Source organism: Grampus griseus, assembly GCF_964374135.1.
Source record: "Grampus griseus genome assembly, chromosome: 20".
NCBI classification, from domain to species: Eukaryota; Metazoa; Chordata; class Mammalia; order Artiodactyla; family Delphinidae; genus Grampus; species Grampus griseus.
This window is the reverse complement of record NC_139014.1, coordinates 44,884,177-44,910,280: the sequence shown is the minus strand read 5'-3', so window position 1 is coordinate 44,910,280 and position 26,104 is coordinate 44,884,177. Positions and strand designations below refer to the sequence as shown.

Below are 26,104 nucleotides of genomic sequence, written 5' to 3'. Positions count from 1 at the left end.
CAGCCGGTTCTATGAAACTGTATAAATGTGTTGCTGTTGAAACTGGGTTCTGCTTCGAAAGCACTTCTCCTAAACCTCTTCAGGAATACAGGTAAGAGTAAATAGCCCAGCTTCTTTAAACAGTGAACCAGAGATTTAAGGCAATTATCCAAGTTCCACTTGAACCTAAATAAAATAACCCAGAAGGCCAGTGAGCTACCACTTCTCTGGGATTTCAAGAACTTACTGAGGTCACAGTAGTGAGGAACCTGGAGTCTCTGGTGTCAGAAGAAACTTCAAGATGAAGAGAGTCACTGTTGCTAAGGGAACACAGAGGAGGGGTGGTACAGCGGTCCCACCCAACATCTCTATGTCCTTTCTCCCTTGTTATCAGAATTCAATTTTGTTCAAGGCTCCACTGCTCAGGGAACATAAGCCTGTCCTCAGTTTCAGTTCAGGGATGTATCTATCCTGAATAAACCAAGCCAATCATGGCAACTCCGTTCCACCATGGCTCTTGGTATAACATAGCATGTGATACAATCCTAGCCTACTTCTGTTTTGAGCCAAAGTCTACTGTGAAGCTTCCAGGAGGTGTTTTTTTCCCCCTCTTAGAAAATAACTGGAAAATACAAGAGAATCAACAGAAAAACTACTGAAAACAATCAGAATTAGGCTGTTTACATATAATAGCATCCAGATATCCAGTTTTCATATAAACATCAAAAAGCATGACGAAATGAAAAACTGAATTTAAAACTACCACCAAAACGATAAAATACCTCAAAATAAATTAAACCAGAAATGTGTATTTGAAGAAAACATTCTGAAAGGCCTGAAAGATGGCTTGAACAAACAGAAAAAAACCCCCATATTCTTGGGTAGGAAAATTCAACATTATAAAGGATTAAGATTTCATGTAACCCCAATTTTTAAAAAACCAACAGTTATTTCTCTTTTTTGGAATTAGATTAGCTGATTTTGAGGGGTTTTTTAAATGAAAATTGTTTAAGTAGTACAATGACAGAAGACTAGCCCTATCATGTACCAAAACTTATAATAAAGCCACAAAATGGTATTAGCACAGAGATCAATGAAATGCCTTACGAAGTCCAGAAACAGATCCAAACATATATGCAAATGTATTATACGATAAATCTCATCTCAGAATTTGTGAAGATGGATGACTCAGTAAAAAAAAAAAATGTAGTCAGTCACAAAAATAGTCAAATAGGGGAAAAAGTGTGATTCATACTTCAAATTCCAAATGGATCAAATATTTAACAGAGTAAACAAATTTAACAAAAATTTAACATCAGAACTATCTTCATATACTAGATTGGAATAGGATACAAAATTTAATAACACTCTTTGGAGAAGACTGTACGGAAACAGGCAGTCACATAAGTTGCTAGCACAAGGTTAAACTGGTTCTATGAAAATTATAAATGCATATATCCTTTGGCCCAGCCATCCTTCTTCTAAGAACTTATCTAGAGATAGACCTAGACCTTCACACATATGAAATCCCTTATGTATAAGGTTATTCACCACTATATCTTTGTAATAGGAAAAAAAACTATGTAATATATATACACAAATGTAATAGAGTGGAAACAATACACATATCAATAGGAAACTAGTTAAATTACAGTAGTGCATACAATGAAATATAAGGCTATAAAAAAAACTAATGACAGAGGATTCAATTACAACATCAACCCTCATATTTCAAAAAAAGAAAAAAACCCCAAAGCTAATGACAAAACCTCATGTGCTGGTTTGGGGAGATCTCCAGGATATTTAGATGACAAAAGAATGCTGTAGAATAATTTGTGTAGTATGCTACCGTTTGTGTAAAAGATGGAGGGAAATAAAAATATTCCTATTTGCTGGCATATATTCAAGAGAACCTTGGAAACATATACCAAAAATTATTAACACTGGTATTTGTTGAGGAGGGGGGCACACAGGAGGGAGGCTTTTCACTGAACACTGGTAAGTGCTTTTAAAATGTCTCAGCCACGGGCTTCCCGGGTGGCGCAGTGGTTGAGAATCTGCCTGCTAATGCAGGGGACACGGGTTCGAGCCCTGGTGTGGGAGGAACCCACATGCCGCGGAGCAACTAGGCCCGTGAGCCACAACTACTGAGCCTGCGCGTCTGGAGTCTGTGCTCCGCAACAAGAGAGGCCGTGATAGTGAGAGGCCCGCGCACCACGATGAAGAGTGGCGCCGGCTTGCCACAACTAGAGAAAGCCCTCGCACAGAAACGAAGACCCAGCACAGCAAAAATAAATAAATAAACTCCTACCCCCAACATCTTCAAAAAAAAAAAAAATAGAAAGTTTCGGAAAAAAAATGTCTCAGACACGTGAATACATTACTTATGCAAGACATACCCTCCTGCCTCGCCTACTGAAGTCTGGAGTGTGGCTGGGAACTTTCTACAGGTATTCTCGACCAAGAGGAGTCGGTCTGAAGACGAAGGCAAAACAAAGACATGGCCAGAACCTGGATCATCACCGACTGTGGAATTAACCATCCCTCTCAATTCTCTAACTTGGAATTTATTAGACAGAGGTATTTTTCCTTATGTAAGTGGTTTTGCATAGGGTTATCTGTTCCCTGCAGCTGAGGGCATCGTGACTGTAATACTAATGCGTGAGCTAAACCAGGCACCCCCTTGGTGAGGGTAAGAATAAACACCGTCTTCTTTTCCAGACCTTTTAGATGCTTTCCTTGGTCCTTCTCCTCCTCTGACTGCTGCAGACACAACCTCCCTTTCTAGTCTGCACTGTATATACCCATTTGCACTGAATTTCTGTCTTGTTTCCCCTGCCTGCCTGAACTCTTTCAGAATGAGCATTATAAAAGGCGAACAAACCCCACCAGGGTCGCCTCTCAGCCCACCTCATGTGCCTCTATTAACTTCTGATTCTAATCTCCGCTAATTAAGAAAATAGGCAGACTATGTACCAAAGTTACTTATCTTTCCATCAAACCACCCCAAATAATCAGTGAGGCAGACACAAAAAGTGAGGGGTTGCCCCAAGTCCCATTTCATGCGCCTCTTTGTGAGTGTAGTCAAAGACTACATTTCCCAGCCTCCCCGGCAGGCAGGTTAGAGCCATGTGATTGGTTACGGCCAACGGGCTGCTACGGACGCAACTTCTAGGCGATGGCATGAGAGGGGGCGAGGCCTCCACACCCTCTCTCTTCTCCCCTCACAGCGAGCATGCAGGTCTCGTGTCAAAGACAGCACAGCCACATGGTGGGAAACCCTGACTCACCCTTTGAAGGGAGCTGCCCCAGAGAACCACCAGACTTTATATAAGGCAGGCAAAAAATGCTTTCATCTGGTATTCCCCTGAGGGTCCCAGGTTTGTTTACAGAGCCCAGCCTATCACATCCCGACTCAGTCTACCTTTCAATCAACAGAAATCTGCTGAGCGCCTGCTATATACCAAACTCCCACTAGGTATTTATAAAAGATACTGGAAAAGCAAAAGATTTTCATTCAGTGAGCAAATAGTTATTAACCATTGTGTTAGGTTTTGGTCCCCGTCCTCAAGGTATTTAAAATTTAGATGGAGAAACAAAATATAGGCTTGCAAAAAATATATATATATATTAAAACCACATGGCTTCCCTAGCTAAATCAGCTCCCCACTAATATTCCCTCAAAGCACAATATATTTTTCTGAACTGATTTTACTTATTTGTATGAATCTTTAATTCATGTCTTTCTTGCTGAACTGTAAAGAGCTCAAATGTAAAAACTAGACTTTGTTCGTTTGTTTTGTTTAGGGTTTTTTTGCCACCACTCGTAACAGGCACTCAAAAGAAAAGCTTCCATTTACCACATTTTTTATTCCTTAACTAGTTTATTAAATTAGAGAAATTTAATATTCTTGACTGCACTTAATACCACCTTAGTTCAACTATCCTTGGGGTCACTCAAAGAGAGAGAGAAGCACACCTTTACTGATTTCAGCATATCCTTTACATGCCAGATGACCCAGAAAGTTAGTGTATTTCTGGGGCATAAGTAAAAAGGATAAATTATGGCTTATCCGTTGTCTCACAGCTAATGATGCAGGAGTATATTCCTCAGAGATTTCCTCTTCTGGAAGAGCCGGTTCATCATGTGTTCATAACTTCAAGCAACAAAGTATAAACGAATAATTTTTTAGGAAATCTCAGTACTATCGGATGGCAATCATCCTTCTTATAAATCAAGCTTTAAATTGAAAGAAAACATTCAATGATCGAAAATGGTAGAAGGGCAATACTTTTAATGGAATATTCGATGCAAATTTTTCTTTTGCCTCCCTTGGCTGCCAATACAGTGAAATGAAATATACATTGGAAGTATATATATATTTTTAGCAGCTCCAAGGAAAAGTAAATATCTGAAATTAAGTGTAAAGCTCACTCGAAGAAAATGTGAACATTTCATTTTCTTCTATCCTTTTGATGTTAGCAGTTGGTCTGCTTGTTAATATAGGATTCCTGACACATTACCGTCTCAACCTCTAAATAACTTCCTATTTCCTATAATCCTCAATGTACTTGGTGGTGTGAAGATTAAAGCTTACCCAATTAGCCACCCACTACAGCCGAGTTAATCACATAATCTCTGAGATGGTCACAGCGCACTGAGGTATGCAATGATTTTTTTTTCTCTCTTTACAAAGATTTAACTAATCGTGAGAATTGGCAGTGCTCTCAAATATAAAGGGCAGCAGGGTTTTCAATCAGAAGCTGTGTCACTGCTTTATAAATTAGGGCTTATCTTCTTCCAAGAGACATTGTTACAGAGACTTCTTTAACAAGTTTCCAAATGTCCTCAATTAGTCAACCATTGCTTACTGAGACCAAGGCTCACATCAAGGCTTACTGCTTTAGAATAAAGATCAGTAATCCGTAAGGTAAAACTCAGACTCCGTCACGTGACAGCTACGCATTCAACTATGGGATTCCTACACTCGTGTGTGTTTAAAGGAAATGCTAATCCAGACTGAAGTTTGACAATACTCTCCTCTGCTTAAGTCCACATGACGAGGAAGAGGAAAGAGGAGGAAAGTTTTGGGGGGCAGGGGATGGCAAAAGGACTCCTGAGAATGAGGGATGGGGGAGAGAGAGAAAGCAAAGACTTGGGGTGAGAAGAGGAGGACACAGAGGAAACCAGAGAAGAGGGAAGAGCTCAGGAGGACAGGGAGGGTCGACAGTTTTCAGGGAGTCCTGGTTGGGTCAACTGATCTTGCGGTGTTGCCGCCAGTTATTACGGGGCTTCGAAATACCGATTAGCAGATCACCCCCAGTTCTCCAACAGTACCTGTGGTGATGGTCTAGCATGAATGACAAGATGTGCCAGAGAGAGCAGGTCTGTAACATTTTCAAGTTCTGATAAGGCTTCCTGACCAATGTGTTTCTGTAGGTTGTGACCTAAAAGCAAGACATGAGCCACCCCCCACCCCCTGCCTCCCCCAGTGACAAAGCAACCCACAATGATATCAAGAATGACAGAAGCCATCAAAACTACTGGAGGAATCCAGAGATTAGGGAAGCAAACGGAAACGATGGAGGAGCCCAGAACTAGGAATCTGCAGGACTGAAGAAATCTTTGCGAGTCACCGGAGACCCTAAGAGCAACCGACGGGCAGGGGAGGGAATGAGGTTTCTCCAGGGACACAGCTGAAAGGTCCCCGACAAGGTCTCAGAAATGACCGGGCAGCCTGACAGTCAGGAGGTGGGAGGGCAAGATCGAACTGGGAACCCAAATCCAATTCACGTCTACAACTGAATTCAGATCCTCAGAAGGCTGGGTCCAAGCAAGAGTTATTTGGGTATGGGAGGTTGGGGAAGGAAGGGGAGGACTCAAAGGTGGGGATTCGGGGTTGAAAAAAAAAGGCAAAAATAACTCTGACATGGGCATGTGGGTGAAATCAAAGACTGGAAACTCTGACCTCAAATCTAAGACAGTCTACTTCTAGCAGTTTCCTTGAGTTTAACCTGTGTTCGTGCACACACTCATCCACACACGCACTGCCTGCCTCCATCGACTCTGCACTGCTGCCATCCTCCCTGACGAGCTGGGCTTGGGCAGTGCCATCTAGGTGTTCATTTCACAGCCCTTGAGTAGGTTTCCCAGGGCTTCCTCTACATAAGAATTTGAGAACGGTTTTACCTTGTATGCATTTCCTTACCGATCAGATTCTCCTAGAATGTGTGTAGGACTTATTTTTGGACAATTATGGGCTGAACTGTGTCCATCCCTCCCAATCCCCACCCCCGGCAAAACTCATTCGTTGAGGTCTTAACCCCCAGTAATCCAGAATGGAACAATATTTGGAGATAAGTTCTTTAAAGAGGCAGTTAAAGTGAGGTCACGAGGGTGGGCCCTAATCCAGTAAGAAAAGGAAATTTGGACACGGACACACGCGGGTATGACAGAGGAGAAGACAGAGGGGAAAACGGCCATCTACAAGCCGAGGAGAGAGGCCTAGAACAGATCCTGCTGTCATGGCCCTCAGGAGGAACCGACTCTGAAGGTGACACCTTAACCTTGGACTTCCAGCCACCAGAACTGTAAGAAAATACATTTCTGTTGTTTGAGCCACCCGGTCTGTGGTACTTCATTACAGTACCCCTAGCAAACTAATACAGACAGGTATACAGACATGGGTCCAGTGGGTCTAAAGCAATCCTAGCCCGACAAGGATTCACCAGTAATTCACCTTCCAGGCCACCTACCATTGCCTTTCCTCTTTCATACCTCAGTGACTTACGGACTTTCTTCACAGGGAGCGACATCTAATTGCCGCACTGGTTTCTCATTCTCGGGCGCATTCCGTGGTGCCTGGAGTGGACCACCACGGTCTGCTCTATCCATTTTACCTCATCAAGCCAATCCTCAGAAGTCATGTCTCTCTACAGGGCTCACACGCTTGTCAACTCTTCTGCAAGCTTTGAATTACTCCAGATTTCTGTGTCTGAATAAAACATCTATGGTTCCCTCAAAGTTTCATCTTGAGGGCATGGAAATCAGCCTGGCCGGTTACCTTCATTATTGCAAACCCTCAGGAATTAGTTACCCCTGCTTCAGTTTCCCCTCAGGCTGGTCTTTCTGTCCCTGGCCAGCCCAACCATTCACCCATAAGCAACACCTGCAGGCCCACCAGGTGGCTCAGCCTTAAAATAAACAGGAGGAGCAGGGGGCGTCCTGGTGATAGGACTTCAGAGGCCTTGGTGGGCCTCCATCCGACACACCTCTGCTACTGACCTGCTAAATTCCCTAAAATCTTCCTACTGCTTCATTTACTTTGGGCTTAAGGAGGCTTCAGCTAAAATACGTCCAGGAAGGTAAGTCGCTGCCATCATGGATTCCATTGCTAGAATCAATGTGCGACTGTTTACCATCAAGACCGCAGCCAGCAAGCCGGGCACTGAGGAAAGGGACACAGAAGGAGCCGTGGGAGGTGAGAATAGGAGGGAGGAGAACCAGGTGCAGAACATGAAACGAGACTGGTCAGGGAGGCCAGGTCCCCCTCAAGCACTCATCTTGTAGTGGTAAAGGCTTTAGAGCTTACAAAGCCCTTCACGTTCCAATCACCTCACCTGGTCCAAACAATGAAAGAGGCAGAACACACACACCCATTTTCAAGTCAATGATTCTGAAGCCCAGATGACTGACTAGGAGGCAACAGAGCCGAGCGCTTCTAATTCGTGGTCCAGCTCTTCTTATGGTGCAACGGTTAAGAGTTCCCATCTGAAGACACACAGATCCAGAGGAAACCCAAACTCTGAGACTGATTAGTCTTAGAATCATGTGCAAGTTACCTGACCCCTCCAAGCCTCAGCTTCTCTCCTGTAAAGTGGGATGTTACAAAGATCTGAGCGCAGGCACGTACAGCTTAGCATAGCGCCCGGCACACAGAAAACACGCAGGTGTAAGCCGTTAGCGCTCATCTCTCAACCCCGTGAGAGAAAGCAGTGGTTCTCACCCTGCCACCCACCCCCGAGGAGCTCCCCACCGTGTTACAGCTACCCAGGCCGCCCACCAGACACTCGTTCAGACTCTGCAAGTATATGGTCTGGACGCTTGTCTTTTTTTTATCTTTTTTAAAGCCTTGTGGGTGATTCTGATGCTGAGTCCCACAATTAAGAACAAGTGATATAAAGCACTATTTCAAGGTGGAAGGGGCATTCAAGCCACCTGAGGATCTTGTTCAAATGCAGATTCGATTGAGTAGGGCGGGGGTGGGGTCTGAGACTACATTTCTAAACACAAACCCAGGTGACGCTGAACGTGAACAGGTAGGGCTTTAAGTAGCAAACACATTATCATAGGAGAGAAGAGGGTGACCAAAAAGAGATGGGGGTGACAAGCAATAGGAGTAATTTTGATATACTGAGATCTAGAGAAGTCATTCTGGCTTATAGACGAGTTAACTTGAATTTTACGCTACCTGAAACAGCCTGTTTGTGGCCTATCAAATATACATTGTACACCTGTTTTAATCACTGAAGAAAAGGGCACACTGACCAGAAGTAAAGACCGTCCATGTTAAAAATAAAGATTAAAGGCCCCTCTTCCTGGGACGCCAACGTTAATCCAACGCCAACGTTGATAAGATTCACTTCCCAGGTGCCAAGTCCATCCTGTACCTGCTATACGTATACATCCTGGTCTGTTTTTTTGAAACCTTGAAGAAATGTGTCCCTGACTTGTTTAACATACTTTGTTCTGACAAGATATAAAACTGTGCTAAAAACCCTGCTCCTCTGGAGTTACTTCTTAAGAGTGATCTGGGAAGCAGGCTTCCGGGCTAGTCCTCAGTTTGGCTCCAATAAGACTCTTCTATTATTATTTTTCGTCGACCCAAGTGGAGGGGGGGGACCAAAAAATCAACCATACCCCCCAGGAAGACCTAAGGCCCAGACTCAGCAGCGACCACTGCGCAGGCCGGACCTCGCTCGCTGGTAACTCGCTCCTCTTCCTCTGCAGCCACGTCGGACAAACCCGATAGGGCTGAGATTGAGAAAGTCGGTAAGTCGAGATTGAAGAAAACAGAAACGAAAGAGAAAAATCCACTGCCTTCAAAAGAAGCGACTGAACAGGAGAAGCAAGCAGGCGTGCCCTAAGGAGGCGCCGCCAACATGCACTGTACATCCCACAAGCACTGCCTTATCTTACTTCTTGTAGCTGTTGAACTTTGTAAGATGCAAAGAGGTTAGATCAAGTTTAAATGACTGTGCTGCCCCTTTTCACATCAAAGAATGGAAAACTACTGACAACGAAGGCCGCGCCCGCCTCTCCCATCCACCTGTCTGGCTGGCAGGAAAGGAAAAGAACTTGCATGTTGGTGAAGGAGGAGGCTGGGTGGGACGGCAGTGAAATCTAGAATAAAGAGTAAGCTGGTCTCAAAGTGTCCTGTGGGCTGTAAAATGCAGTTTAATCAAGGTGCCATTTTTTGTTGTTGTTCAAATGATTTTAGTTATTGGAATGCACAATTTTTTTAATATTCAAGTTTTAAAACCTGGGGGAAAAAAGACCTAAGGCCCAAGTGGGCCCCTTCAATATCATTAAACGACAATGAAGAGAAGCAGAGCCTGACACACAGGAGGCTCTCACCCAAGAGTCACCGTCACTAGTCATCAGAACGGCCACCTCCACGACAGAGAAGGACGTCTGTGTCTTCTCCTCCTCCAACCATCACCTCTACTCGGCCCCTCCTCCCCTACGAAATTTGCTTCTCCCGCCCCACGCCACCTTTACTACATTTCTGGACTTCGATGTGAAGACCCGCCCTGACAGAGGGCACTCTCTCCTCGCCCTGGATCCCCTGGCTCACCGGTTCTTTTTCACCAGCCCTGAATCACCACCTTCACCCTCCCACTTCACTCCTGCATCCGCCCGAGCAGTGTCCGGCACCACGACGGATCAGCCAGCTCACCGGAGGCTTCGGCGTCCACTTACAAACCCTGCCCAGGACACAGCTCCTCCTTCCCTAACTCCTGGCTTTTATTTCTCCAAACAAACAGCTCCAACGTTTCATCTAGCTTCCCAAATTTCAACGTTTCTTTCCACAAACCTTGGATCCCACGCTCCAGAGAAAACTAGGACCGACCAGCAGCCGCTTCATCCTCTTCCGTTCGCCCTTGGGCTGTGGTTTTTCAAGCCTGGCTGCAAATCAGAATCACCTGGGGCCACTCTATGACCACGCCCTCCACGCCCCTGGATTTAATTGTCTGAGGCTGAGCCTGGTTAAAACCTCTTTAAAAAAACAAAAACAAAAAACACCCCCCCTGGGAAGCAGTATGACTCCTAACCAGAAACAAGCTGCCGCCCCACAATGAAGGCATCATCACCTCTCGTGGGGAAGGCGGGGAGAGGAGGGTTTTATCCTCATCTCATCTGTGATGGTTCCCACAATGACGTTAAGAGAGTTCTAGAAGCCGGGGGGAGGCCAGTTCTAAAGATGTCACAATTTATACTTCATTAACCTCAGCTGGGAAGGCCGGACCGCTTCTCTGGGTTCTTCCAGCAGAGCCGGGTACAGAGCAGCTGACAACGCTGTAGAGTGTGAATTACTCTCCAGCAAAGAACAGAGAGAAGAATCCAACGGCCCCACGCCTCTAATTCCATGAGCCATGGACTACAACCTTTAGGACACATTTTTATAACAAGTCAATTAAAAAAAAATCATTTTCAGGGACTTCCCTGGCGGCCCAGTGGTTAGGACGTCGCCTTCCAAAGCAGGAGGTGCCGGTTCGTTCGATCCCTAGTTGGGGAGCTAAGATCCCACATGCCCCGTGGCCAAAAAACCAAAACATAAAACAGAAGCAATATTGTAACAAATTCAATAAAGACTTTAAAAATGGTCCACATCAAAAAAATCTTTAAAAAATCATTTTCCAACACAGATAAGAACATGACTTCTAGAGTTTAAAAGGCAGCTAACATAGCAGAAAGCTCAACCTAAAGAATGAAAAGACATTTTCTGACTTTGTATTTTACCTAAATAGCCTTCCTCCAAGATGGGATTCAGCTGAACATATCTGGTTTACTAAATCTAGAAATTTAATGAAAACTACATTGCATAGAAAATAACAAACACTATAAATGAACAGACTATATTTTACTAGTTAAAGAAATTTTAAAAAAAGAAATTAAGCCATTCAGGAAATAGCTGTAATCTCTGCAAATAAATTTCACCCACCACATAAACCCTGTAAAGGAAAACATCGTACCTGATGAGATCTGGTTCTGCACCCTCGTTCTTAAAGGATGTCAGAAGTAGTCTCTCTCGAGTTACAAGATCATCCAAAAGGTTTTGTCTTCGGTCTCCTTCGAGCTGTGTTCTGCAGGCATCTTGTTAAGGTCCAAGAGCAGGTGAATTACCTCATTTGACCTGTTACGTTAAGTGAGCTCTCCAAGTCAGAAAGGACTGTTACAGGCTCTGATCAATCCTACCCAGAAGAGGCCTGAACCAACCTTCTCCTCCTGCTCTAACCTCAGACTTCACTGATCCTTCCAGTAAAGGACCTGGACAGAACCATCACAGAGGAACTTAACAAACACTGACACAGATCCGCCACACGAGATCCTTCACTGAGAAACACAGTTGGTAAACACGATTTTCCTCCCAGCGGCCACCCCTGAAATGTCCTTCCTCTCAACAGGGCAATGTGACTCAGGGAGTCATCAGGCTTTGAGTTTTAGGTCACGGTGGTCAAGGGTTTTTCCTGGACACTAATACCCTAAGATACTCTTCTAAAAAAGGAAAAAGAGAAAGAAAAGTTTTCTATGTTGCCCCCTTTCTTCCACGTTAATGAACACCTACGAACACACCTGGAATATATTTTGTAAAGGGCTACTTCATGCAACAGATTTGCTCTAAAAAGCTGTTACCATCGGCTCATTAAATACATTGCATGAGCTTTAATTCTCAACAGAATTACAAAGAAATAATCATATTTTTATGTGTTAATCTACTAAGCACGCTCGACTAGGAGTCCAAAGGCCAGCTAGTCCTATTTTGATCCTTACCTACGATCCTGAACCAATTACTTCACCTTTTTGAATTTGCTTCTTCATGTGGCACCCAGATCATCTCTCACACCTCCTCCGGCACGATCCATGGCCACAGTTTTCCTGGTTCCAGTAAAAGGGAGACCACTACTTTGGACTTCTGGATTTATAGATACTTGTCCTTTCAAGAGGGGATATTAAACCCTGCATTTAGGTCCCAGAAGTTTGAGAACTTGGCAGAATCAAGTAAGTTTCCCTGGGTGGGAAAACCACGGCCCAGTGAATCTACTTTGGTTGATCATTTTGAATAGAAAAAGCTGGCCAGCTAGCAAAAAAAGCAAATAAACCCATCAAAAATGTTCCCCAGTAGCAGATATTAGTTAGAAAAATCATAAATCCCCCCCAAACCAATGTAACTAAGGAGTGTTAGTGACTTTGACTACTTAAAAAATAATAATGGATACATTCTCTCAACATTCCAGAACGCCACGCTTTCCTGAGAAAAATGACTACCATCGCTTTTCCGTTTCCTGCTTGACTACAGTCATTAAGAACCCATCTTGGAAACCGTGAAGTAGCAACTGTAACTAAGAAACAGTGAACTTAAGTCCTTCCTCTGTACTAATAAAAGGGCCAAATATTAGCCTTCTGATCAATGCAACACCAAGAATAAATATCAATGTGTTTCAAATCAGTGGCAAATTGTCAATAAAGCAGAAGCCTCTTCTATCTAAAAAAACGCTCCTGGGGGTGGGGAGAGACAGAACCTGTGTCATGAATTATACAGGACAAAACTGAATTTTAATCATGGAAAACTATTAACTATATCACAATGCTGATTAGCCTTGTCTTCTGTTCTACACTCAACCTACTCTGGCAATCTGTGGTTTTGTTGGGATTTAGTTATCCAACCATCCAAGCGAGCATAAGCTGAACGATAATCCAATATTATAATTAAGCACAGATCTGACTGGCTCAGGGTTCAAACATAAAAAGTAAAATTCCATATCATTAGAAGATGACTTTGGAGAAGTTTCTAATACTCTTAGAGTAAGAAAGATCTTTCTAGTCAAGAATGAAAACCCAGAGGCCATGAAGGAAACACTAAATCTGGCTCTATAAAAATTTTAAATATCTGCAAAGTAAAATTACAAGTGACAAATTAATAGTGGCAAATTTTAAAACAGCAAAGGATATAACAGGGCATAGAAAAAAGAAACAACAATAATGCTAATCAAATGAAAAAAAATGCAGTTTCACATTAGTAAAAGAAATGCAAACTGAACCATGCTATCACTTTCACCCATCAGGTAAGAAACTACGACAGGGCGGTTCTGGAAAGGGGCAAGGAACCAAGCACTCTCAGACATCCTTGGTGGGAATGGAAATGGGTTCAACCAATTGCCACATTGCCTTCTATATACATAACAAAATTTAAAAGGCACATTCTTTCAACAGGAATTTCTCCTACAGATATATTCACATGTCTATACAAAGATGTAGGAACAAAGATGTTCACTGCAGCATTATTTATAATAGCCAAATATTGGAAACATTCTGAGGTCCGTCAATAAGGAACTAGCACACCTCTACAGTGGTATGTTTTGCAGCCCCCAAAAAGAGAGAGAGAGAGAAGAGGAAAGCTCTTTATGTGTCGATGATAATGATAATTAACATTTCTGAGCACTTACTAAGTGCTACATAAGTTATTTGGTATGGAATAATCTCCAAAATAGTGTTAAACAAAAAGAAGCAGCAAAGAGCTAAACAGTGAATAGTATGCTCCCACTGCATACATTAAAAAAAAAAATCTAGGGCTTCCCTGGTGGCGCAGTGGTTGAGAGTCCGCCTGCCAATGCAGGGGACACGGGTTCGTGCCCCGGTCCGGGAAGATCCCACATGCCGCGGAGCGGCTACGCCCGTGAGCCATGGCCGCTGAGCCTGCGCATCCGGAGCCTGTGCTCCACAACGGGAGAGGTCATAACAGTGAGAGGCCCGCGTACCGCAAAAAAGAAAAAATAAATCAGAGAAACATATATGTTTGTATATACACTTAAAATTTATGGAAGAATACAGAAAGAGTTGCCTCTAAGGAAAGGGAACTGGGGATTCAGGGTGTAAGGGAGACTTACTTCCCATCCAATATTGTTTTGGACTGTTTGACTCTATCAAATGCTAATTAACAAAAAATTTCAGAACCAAACGTATAATATGATCCCTCTGTAGTCAAAAGCATTTTATATTTACATGTGTTTATATTTGTTCATGCCTAGAAAAGTCTGTGATGGCAGGTACCAACCACTAACACATTAACTATGAAAGAATGAGCTGGAATAGGATGTGGATGGAGAAGAGAGAGAAGAGTCATTGGTTAAAAATAAGAACTATAGGGCTTCCCTGGTGGCGCAGTGGTTGAGAGTCCACCTGCCGATGCAGGGGACATGGGTTCATGCCCCTGTCTGGGAAGATCCCACATGCCGCGGAGCGGCTGGGCCCATGAGCCATGGCCTCTGAGTCTGCGCGTCCGGAGCCTGTGCTCCGCAACGGGAGAGGCCACAACAGTGAGAGGCCCGCGTACCGCAAAAAAATAAAATAAAATAAGAACTATACAGGTAGAAAGTACTTTTTTAATAAAAACAATAAAGGCAAGTTTTAAATTTAGCAGATATTAGATATAAACTAGTTGAGAATAAATTAACAAAGAACATCAATTTTAGGAGCAATAAAACTTGGTGATTATGTTTTGAAGATTATAAGTGAAGAACAGAATCACAGCTGATGCTAGGAGAGGCATATCCAAGTCTCTTGTTCTTCTGACCAGGAAACCAGGGCCCTGGGCAGCTGGTAATGACAATAGTGGGCTAGAGCCCAGCTCTTTCCAGTCTAAGTCAGGGCTTTCCTACCACCTCGTGTGGGGCTTGACCACCAAACGTTCCAGGGGCTCCTCCATCCTGAGGCCCCAGTACTGCTCACTCAACTTTGCCACTTCTTAGCATCCTGTTAATAACAATACTGGTAATATTAATTCAGAATATTCACAGAGACTCCCTGTAAATCCGGGACAACTGGAAAACTGTCCAGTTAGGAACACTCACTCTACCTCTTTGTTCTGTTTTTATTTTAACCTATTAAGAGAACGGAGCATAAGGAGATGGGGGGAGGGTAGAGGAGGTTGAAGAGGATAGATGCACAGCCCTTCTGCATAGCACACTTACTATACAGAAGTTGTTGTTAACGAGAGGTCAAAGAATCGTCTGGGCAGTGGTGACACTGCACGGATGTGGTCTTATGGTAGTTGGAGGAAGCGACGACAGGGTAAGGAAGGACAAGTAGAACACAGGGCACACAGTCAGTGGCCAGAACTGGGACCTCCTCTTCCACCAACGCGGTGAATAACCAAGGAAGAAGGTCAGAGAACAGACAAATAAGGAAACAGAAGAGCTAGCTACCATAGTACTTTTTCATCGGCTAGGCTGATGTTACATGTAATTAATTATAACCAGTTCATGGCAATGCAACACTGCAAATGAAACTGGGTCCTGATTTCGTATCACCAATACCCATGACCAAAGTGCCTCAGCCCAGTTTCTCTGCTATAACCTGGGAAGCACTTCCAACCTACGATGGAGTGGGCTGAAGATGGTGCTGGACCCAGGGGACGCCCCACCCCCACTCTAGCTCCTGGAGTTTCTCCTTATTTGGTAGAAGGCTTAAGAATTTAGGCAAGTCTTACGTGCAAATTAATTGCTCTGGAGAAGCATAATTACTTCCCACTGCTGCAAGAAGGGCTGCACAGAGACAGTTTAAGGTCCCAGAGGCCAGAAGATTTTTCTGGCTCACATAGTACTTCATCCCTTTCATTTTACTATTTTTTTTTTTTAAGTTAACAAACTCTGCTGAATATCTATTATGTACCTGACCAGGTCCTTATCTTCCTCAAAGCACTGATCGATCATATTTTGCAAGTAGTATCTTAATACTATCACTATCTGTGTGCTTTGATATACCCTTCTTACTTGATTATAAACTCCATAAAAGGACTACCTGTAAATTCTCCAAGATGGCTGTAATTTTAACAATGATAAAATAGTAAGTAGCAGCTAATCCTCGAGGAGGGCTTACTTTATGTGAAACACCTTCTATGCATATAATTTAATCCTCCCAACAATCCCATAAGCCGGGTGTACTTTGATTATCCCTATTTCGCAAATGAGAAAACAGGCACGAAGAAGTAACTTGCCCACGAAGGGTTAATAACTATCTTTTATTTAACACCCACAATTATGGGGGTGGCTTGTCCTGTGAGATGCTTTAAATATATTTTCTTCAACTTTCACAACAACCTGCAAAACAAGTATGATTATTCCTACTCTACAGATGAATGAAACTAAGGTCAAGAAAGGCTACGTTGCTCTCTGGCCTTGGGGAAGTGATGGAGCTGGTCTTCCACCTCAGTTCTGTCTGGCTCCAAAGCCAATGTTGTTCCCAGTATTCCAACAGTGCCCAGACTTTTGGATTTCATGGAGAAGTATTTCCAAACAAACTGCGGGGATGGTGATGGGGGGATTTATATAGACCAATTTTGCCATCTATGGACATTCCAAAACCCACAATAGACAAAACTCTCATCTACTTTTACTATCATGATGAAAAAGCAAGCAGATGTTAATACCCAAAACTAGGGAGAACCATGTAAACAGACTATAAATCAGAAAATTTCTACTGAAATAAAAATTATCTTGTCCTTATTTTTCTCTCAATAGCAGACACCAGTGAAAACTGTCATGGCCAGGTGCAGTGTTTTAGAACCACTTCACCTCCACTGGAGCCCTGAGGGGCTATCCCTAAGATCTATCCAATGAGCCTCTCCACACCTACATGTATCCAGGTTTGTTACACGGTGATTGGGGCATCTATCCTGCCATCTACCTATCTGTCTACACATCTTTTTTTCCCCCAAAAATACAAAGTGGAGCAGAGTTATTTATGGATTAAAAAAAATTATTTCTAGAGAATTCCCTGGTTGTCCAGTGGTTAGAACTCGGTGCTTTCACTGCTGGGGGCCTGGGTTCAATCCCTGGTCAGGAAACTAAGATGCCACAAGATGTATGGCACAACCAAAAAATAATAATTATTACTATTTCTACAGGACTTCTCCCAAGAGACCAAAATACCTTTTGATACTGAACCTCTCTGTAAAGTGATTTTTTTAAAATTCTTTTTAAAGTACCAGAAGTGTTGCCTTTGAAAAACCCAACAAAAAGACAAGCTTCATTTAAAGCTAATTCTAAGAATAATTTTAGCATTACCTGAAATTTCCTATGCGCCCTCCTGTAAACCCACCTTTTCTCAGCTGGTGAGGCCATTATAATCCCCATCTCCAAGAAGCACCGTGAACAGAAGTTAATGTATTTCAGCAATTTTCAACTCTCTGGCTGCAGGACTTTCAATTATGAATTGCAAGTTAACCAATTCGAAAGCACGCCACTTTCATTTTAATTTCACATTTATTCTTGCCAGAGAAAAATACTTTTTCAGGAAAGAGCAGTAACATCTTAGGCCTAACCTCCCAGAATTTAACTGTTTGGAAGGCATTTTCATAGGACTTATCTTTCTGGCAGCTCCTAGTGTTCTCTGGAAAACTTCACGAATGCAGAAAGGCATAAATTTATTAAGTAAGGTACCATAAACTCAACTACCCAACACAGTAAGGAAATGTGGCTTTCAAATATTCACGTTAAAAAAGTCACCCAACATTAATTATGCCTCAAGAAAAAGGATTAAAAAGTCACTCTCCCGGCGATTTATGGATACAAATTTTTCTAAGAATTACAACATCATAAAGTATACCTAATAAACCACGGTGAAGACTGTTTAATCTTTCTGATGATTAAGAAGGGTCTTGAGGATTTGCATTATAAACAAGATTTGTCTTGGCATTACAGCAACATGCCAAGCAATAGGGAACTCTAGTTGAAGACAGGCCACGTGACAGTGGACTGTATTCTATCACTAAAGTAGAATTCAGCTTTGAAACAAGTGGCTTGGGCTTCCCTGGTGGCGCAGTGGTTGAGAGTCCACCTGCCGATGCAGGGGACACGGGTTCGTGCCCCGGTCCGGGAAGATCCCACATGCCGCGGAGCAGCTGGGCCCGTGAGCCATGGCCGCTGGGCCAGCACGTCCGGAGCCTGTGCTCCGCAACGAGAGAGGCCACGACAGTGAGAGGCCCACATAACGCAAAAAAAAAAAAAAAAAAAAAAAAAAAACAAGTGGCTTTGGGTTCAGACAGCCCTGCGTTGGAATCCTAGCTTTCCATTTCTTAGCAGTGGGGTCTGGGCAAGTTACTTAAGCTCTTAAATATTCTTCTCGGTGTGAAAAAATTTCCTCTGCTGCAATGCTGTCCTTTCTTTCCAACTTCATCAGTGACTTGAGGTGCAAGTTTGCTTTGGCCTCAATACCTCTTCTGTAAAGAAGGTTCAGCTGCCTCCTTTCCATTCTATCTAAGAAATGGTCTCCCTGAAAATACAGAGGTTTATGAGCGCCCCCATGGGGTGGATTATCTGAATTCCATCCCTAGTTTTGGTTGCAGTAGAAATAGACCCAATTATTTGAAAAAACTTATTAGATTTTAAAGAAAGCTGTTATATTCCAGACGAGTTTTTGATTTCTCCTGGGAAATTCTAAATTATTCACATGATGGTCCTTAAATATTTTCATAAATGTTTCATATTTTCAGAGTATTTAGTACCTCTGGTGTTTTCAGATGCCTGGTGTTTCATTCAGCAAATTCTGAGATCACCACAAAACCAGAGTCTATGACATTTCAAAATATGGCCAGACTGCAAGCATTTAGAAAAACAAAGTCAATTATGACTGTGGCGTGCTTGGTACACCCCATAATTAATAACTAGCAGAAATTATTAATAGAAAAAAGTAAAAGTTATTAATTTATATCTTCTTGCCCTATAGGCTTAGCACATAAATATTATAAGATGAATAATAATCAGTTACCTATCAGCAAATAAAGTTATTAATATTACACTGGGAAACAATATTTAACTACGTTTCTAATACATGTGATTTAGGTAATATTAAAATGAGTTTGCACACCTTGATCCCATGTGCAGAATTCCAAGTACTTAGTACTGAAAGTGGAGAACACAGTTCTGCCAACTTGAGGTCTGTATATTAAGTCTTGTGCATTTTGATAAAATAAAAACTCCTTATATAATAGACTGTGCAGTAACAAATGATGCCAGATGGAGGGTAAAGTTACAAACTAAACATATCAGAATATTCTAACTGTGTCAAAAATAAGGGCCCAATTGTTTACTGAAATTAAACTTATATTTAAAACCTTAGTGTTTTAATAAGTGCACACTGGAAACCATGCAACTATCTAAACCACCCTCCCTGGTGACATACAGTGGTGATACTTGGAGAAAAATATTTTTTAAAACATCTTCTATTGTTTTACCTAAAAAGCTATATTCCTACATTTTCCCATGTTTAAAATTGGGCAATAACAACCATTTCCCGAGACACCAAAGTTTGGTACAAACTAAAGACAAAAAGGTAAGAGAGGGCCAGTTTGAGGTCAGTTTTAAACTCGGATTTAAAGGATTAGTTTATGTAACAGGTCAAGTGTATTTTCCTAAATTGATCAGGTTATGAATTTCTTAAAAAAAGAAAAGAAAGAAAGAAAGAAAGAAAATATTTGGGGGAGTTCTCTGGTGGTCTAATGGTTAGGACTCCACACTTTCACTGCCGGGGCCCAGGTCGGATCCCTGGTTAGGGAACTAAGATCCCACAAGCCACTGCATGGCGCGGCCGAAAATAAAAGAAAGAAATATTTTAATTCTCGACATTGTTGGTGGGAGGCTGAGGTGATGACATAACTTGCTTCAGGCAAGTGTTTCCTACCCCACAAAACTCCCAAAACAGGGGTACTGTCTGGACCACTAGAACAATAAGGCAAAGAAGTAACATCTCAATAATCTACATAATTGGGGGGAAAATGCATCGTTTCTACTGGTACTGGCTTCTCAGAAAAGAAGACGAATCGTTCAAAACTCTGGGAACTACAGAAGCAGAATCACAACTCAAGGGTGTCATGGAAGTTCTCCTGCTGGACCACCTTCAAGGCAGTCTAGACAGGTAGCAACATGGGGCTCGGTGTAAATACAGCACTGACAGAAAGCATGAGCTTCCTGCACTATTAAGGTTACACCCAACTAAGTTAACTCCTGCCGCGTGTCTTGCATCGCCAGCATATTCACTGTAAAACATGTAACAGATGCTTAAAATAGAAAATGAGATTATAGGCAATATTTTGGAAACCAGGTCTTCCTCAAGCTGTGGAAAAATCTGGGTGGCCCAGATTCCTTCCTTTCTTAAAATAAGACTGCTTGTCCTCCCACTCTAGCAAGAGGTGGAAATGTTTACATGGATACATCTGATGTGTTGACACAGCTCTTAGCAATAAGTCCTTCAAAAGGGCGATCTTTTCCTTCAGTTTCTGCAACAAAGCTCTGATTGTCACGGTAAGCTGAAAAGAAAAGAACACAGCCTGAGAATGCTAGTCCAGAGGTGTGAGGTCTCCTAAAAATATCATGTAAACGCTGCTTTACAAACTATGATTCAATCAAAGAAGGGCTGCAACGACAACCTCAGGGCTGTACGGAATCTTAACAGTCACCTGCGCCAGCCACCCACCTAATGCTCACACCCAGCCCTATGACCTGACCAGCTGGTAAGCCGGTCCACACCTGAACCCTGACATTGACTGGAAACTGTCACTTTGCCCTCACAGTCAGCTGAATTCTGTCCCTTGAGCATCTACCCTCGGATCCTATTGGTCTACCTCGGAGCCACGCAGGAAACTGCATGTCCCCAGTCTTTGTTCACCAGCAAAAGCCCCACGGTTCCCTCAACCATGCTGCAAAGAACAAAACGTCAAGTCCCACTGCCATCCCGGCCACTCCTCCCTAAACACACTGGTACACTTACAACCCCTTAAAAGTTTTATAGCTGGGTGTCCTTTTTATACAAGAGGAGTGTTGACCACATGGGACTCTTTTTCCAGGAGGTGTGAATTTTCTCCAATTTACAAACTCAGAGTAAAGTTTTGTTTGTGACTCTAAGTGCTGCCTTTTTAAAGGATGGTGGAGAGGTGGGGAGGAAGCCTCTTAGGAATTTAAAAATATGAAAAATAGAATCGCCCGTGTAAAGTAAACATAGTCAACCACGGATATAATTGGAGATATGTTTAAAAAGGCACTCTCACAAGTTTGCTACCTTGTTAAAAGAAGCAATTATACAACTGCAGTGGAAGCAGGGGCTCTCTCCTTAGATTAGCAGGGTCACGTAAGGAAAATACAGCGCAACAGCAGAGGCTGGCCAAGGGCTACACACATCAAGCAACCCTCAAAGGTCTTACCAGCCAAGAAAAATCTCACCTTAACTATTCTAATACCCCTGGGAACCACAGAAAAACCACCCACAACGTTTATGGGGAAACGCCAAGGAAAGCAGATCCCTCCTCACTCAAGAAGTAAAGAGCAAAACAAACAAACAAATGAACAAAAGAACAACACACACACACACACACACACACACACACACACACACCAGGTCTAAGAAGAATCTACGAAATTAAAGATCAAAAGCATTCAACAGATGAAAGAATATGTAGCCATTAAAAAGTATGACTGGGGACCTCCCTGGCGGTCCAGTGGTTGACACTCCATGCCTCCAATGCAGAAGGCGCTGGTTCAATCCTTGGTCGAGGAACTAAGATCCCACATGCGGCGCAGCATGGCCAAAAAAAAAAAAAAAAAAAGTATGACTGAAATCTATATTTGTTAACATAGAAAGATACCCATCATAATTTATTAAAAGAAAAAGAAATCAAGTCATAAAAAGAAGTGTCATCCACATAGAGAAAAAACAACCCAGGACCTAAAGACATCAAAACATCAAGGGTAGTTATCTCTAAGGAGTGGGATTTCTTAATATTTTATAAGAAAACTATTACTTTCATAATCAGAAGAAATGTCCCATTATGATAATTTAACAGAAGCTTTCCAAAGCACAGAAAAGGATGGAAAGCCTAATTCATATTTTAAGCTAACACAACCCTGGGAACAAGCGCTGACAGAGATAACGGAAAAAAAGAAACTACTTGCCAATCTCCCTTAAGGATTATACATGTAAAAGTCTTCAAAAAATTTTAGCAAAGCAAATTCAGAATTACATTAAAAATGACAACATACCATCACCAAGTAGAATTTATCTGAGTAATTTAAGAATAGTTTGCTGTTAGAAAATCTAATAATAAAGCTAACAGTGTTAATTACTAAAAACAGACTACACATATGATTAACACAGCATGGGCGAAATTAATTAAAAACAAAACAAAAACAAAGAAAACTAAAAATCAGTCAGCGCTGCCTTAACTACAATATTATTTAACTTTGGTCTAGAAGTTCTAACCCACATGATAAGACAAGTTAAAGAAATACATAAGGGCTGGAAAGAAGGAAATGAAATTATCATTATTTGCAGACGGATAACAGTCTGTTTGGGAAAGTTAAGAGGATCACCTAAAAGATGACTAGAAACATAAAGAATTCAGGATGGTGATTAATCACAAAACGAAAAAATCGAGGGCATTCCTAAATTCAAGTAATAGGGAGAACTTTTAAAAATTATTTTAAAACATCATTAACAATATCAACAAAATCTAAAAAATATCTAGCACAGTGCCTGGTGTATAGTAACTGCAGGAAATACTGCTGATGGAATGAGTGAAAGGAAACACTCAATACAGCAAAAATGTAAATGTTCCCCAGTTTAGTCTATAAATATACTACACATCTACCCAAAATCCTATTTGGAGTCCTTTTATTGGAGAGGAGATGGTAACTGAGGCACAGCACAAAATTCTTTTTTTTTTTTTTTTTTTTGCGGTATGCGGGCCTCTCACTGTTGTGGCCTCTCCCGTTGCAGAGCACAGGCTCTGGACGCGCAGGCTCAGCAGCCATGGCTCACGGGCCCAGCCGCTCCACGGCATGCGGGATCTTCCCGGACCGGGGCATGAACCCGTGTCCCCTGCATCGGCAGGCGGACTCTCAACCACTGCGCCACCAGGGAAGCCCCCCAAAATTCTTTTTAATAAAGCTATGCAAAATTGCTCTAAAAGGAGGATAAATGAAGGGAAATATAGAAAGATCATGGATATGTGTAACTAAGGGGGCCTTAAACAACTAGATATTAAATCTTTACAAAAAACTACAAGAGTATGATGCTGGCAGTTACCAATGGCTTCATTAGTGCAACAGAACAGAAGGTCCAGAAACAGTGCATTTGTGTAAGAACTTAGTGAATGAAATATGGACTATTTCATATTTGGGGGGGGATTAATAATTTAGCAAATGGGAAAAAAATAGATGCCTACAATACACGAAATGAATTTCAAATATTATAAAGATTTATGTGTTTTAAAAAAAGATAAAAAAGAGGAAAATTTAGATTATTAGGCAAAGTACTTCTATAATCCCTGGGTGTGAAAGGCCTTTCTAAGCAGTATCTCCCCTTCTCCTATAAGAAAAGGCCATAAATAAAAAGAGTGATAATTTCAAATAAAATTTTTTAAAAGTGTATACATATATTTTAAAGTCATTTATAAAATCAAAATCCAAATTAATAGAAAAAATATTTGCACCAAATATGCCAGATCAAAGCTTAATCAAAGCTCAGTTAACATATATATAAGGAACACTTGGAAATTAAGAAATAATAAGCTAGGTTAAGGACATGTATATAACAGGCAATTCATAAAGTAAGAAATACAAACATCCAATAAATACATGAAAAGATGTTCAATGGCATAAGTGATTTTAAGAATGCATATTGGGCTTCCCTGGTGGCGCACTGGTTGAGCGTCCGCCTGCCGATGCAGGGGACACGGGTTCGTGCCCCGGTCCGGGAAGATCCCGCATGCCGCGGAGCGGCTGGGCCCGTGAGCCATGGCCGCTGAGCCTGCGCGTCCGGAGCCTGTGCTCCGCAACGGGAGAGGCCACAACAGTGAGAGGCCCACTTACGGCAAAAAAAAAAAAAAAGAAAAATCAAATCACTATGCTGTATACCCAAAACTAATATAATATTGTAAGTCAATTATGCTTCAATTAAAAAAATGAAGACACTAAAATATTTTATCTCACTTATATAAGGTTGGCAAAAATTCAGAGAATTGACAGCGCCCTCTGCTGGCCAGGCTGTGAAGCCAAAGGTGACAACTCCTGTGGAGGGGAATTTGGCAACAGGTAAAAAAAAAATCACATATGCCCTGGTTCTGAGAATTCACCCTTAAAAGAACCTCCACAAATACAAATACAAAAAAAAAAAAAAAAATCACAAAGCTATTTATTGCAGCATTATTCATAACTGCAAAAGACTGGAAACACTCTAAATGCCCATTCTTAGGAGACAGGTTAATGAACTAGAGTATACACAATAGAGGACTATAAGGCCCAAAGAAAAACTGAGAAGATCTCAGTGCATTAATATCTCTATCATATATTATCAAGTGAAAAGAGCAAGATACAAAAGAGTAACTTTTGTGTCAAAGGAACAGAAATGAGAATACACACACACACACACACACACACACACACACACACACCTGAATGCCTACTTCTGCAAGAAGTCACACAGGAAGAATAAATGAGAAATTAATTTTAAAAAAGGTTACCTCTAAGAAGCAGGTGAAGAAAGCATGGAAAAGAGTGGGATGGGGACAAGACTTCGAGTATACCTTTGTATATAATATTGACTTCTGAACTATGTAAATGTTCTACATATTAAAAATTGTATCAGCAAGGGTAGGGAAGAAAAGCAAACCCTGAAAATGAATATCAATAGATACAAAGGAGAGCATAAGACACAGAAAAAAAAGAAACAATTCTAATAGCTTTAGAACAGAATAACCTCAGTATCCTTAGGGGGATATTCTAAATTTAAAAAAAATAATAATAAAGACACAAACTCAAACTTTACTTATTGTCTGTAGTGGCCCTTGTGTAATGATTCTGAAACTACTTTCTGTAAACTCTAAGAGAGACCAAATGAGCAAAAACATATCAATGCTTCTGGAAACCTGGGTTCTCACTGCAGGAGAAGGAAGGAAAATACTAATTTAGAATGGGGAAGTTACAAAGAAACCTGTGAATGTTGGATTAGAATCAAAAGTATTGGCATGGACTCACGGTTTTCTAAAAACCATATATCCTCGCCAAATCCCACCATTGTTTTTTACAGCCCACAAGCGAAGGATGATTTTTTACATTTTTAAATGTAAAATGTAAAAAACCAAAAAAGTTTATTATCCTTTTGTCGAGAATGGGTACTCAAAGAGGTGAGAACTTGGCCTCTTGTCCTGCAAAGCCTGACAGATTTACCATCTGGGGAAAAGTGTGCCAACCTTGGAACTACACTATGAAATTGTTAGAAACTTTTTAAGGTAAAGTAGGAGAAATTATAGAGATGTCATGCTTCATTTAGTCCTAGTGATTAAATAACTATTAACTGATTGGTTGTAATGTCAATTCGACATGTGTAAGCATTAAAGGCCATTATACACACACATACACACAGAGTCAGAAAGGGGAGGGTTTTCAGACCTCAGAGCTCAAACAAATCATTTGAAGTACTCATTCCTGGTCTTACCTTGGTTGTATTTTCACCATTTCTTTCATACTGATTTCGTTGTTGAATTTTCTCAGCAATCTCTTGTGCAATTTGGCAGGTAGAATCGTAGGTGGAGAACCTGCATCAAAGTCATAAAGGGAGAAAAATGTTGAAGGTTCTTTAAAGGAAATTTCTGCATAATCTAAGTTTCAGTTTGTAATTCTAGTCACAAATGCAAACAGGAAGGGAGGATGAAAATTGTAAAAGTAATGGCAACAGGGGTTGAATGGTACTTAGTACAGGCTGGGCTCAATTCTCAAAGCTTCCTTTGTAATAACTCACTTAATCCACACAAGAACACTGGGAGGTGGGTCACCATCCCCATCATACATGTGAGAA

At 41.7% G+C, this 26,104-nt stretch overlaps 1 protein-coding gene across 2 annotated transcripts in view; it reads right to left on the bottom strand.

Annotated features, from left to right (window-relative positions):
- The window catches only part of STX8 (syntaxin 8), a 241,010-nt gene that overhangs the window by 208,245 nt on the left and 6,661 nt on the right, over positions 1 to 26,104 (bottom strand). The window contains exons 2-4 of one of the 2 annotated variants that reach the window (XM_082678912.1): positions 25,745 to 25,844; positions 20,470 to 20,564; positions 11,236 to 11,346 (exon numbers count right to left, since the gene is read on the bottom strand). In XM_082678912.1, the coding sequence (XP_082535038.1) occupies positions 11,236 to 11,346; positions 20,470 to 20,564; positions 25,745 to 25,844 (306 nt within the window). The remainder of the gene's footprint in view (positions 1 to 11,235; positions 11,347 to 20,469; positions 20,565 to 25,744; positions 25,845 to 26,104) is intronic. The other variant, XM_082678911.1, reaches the window with a different exon arrangement.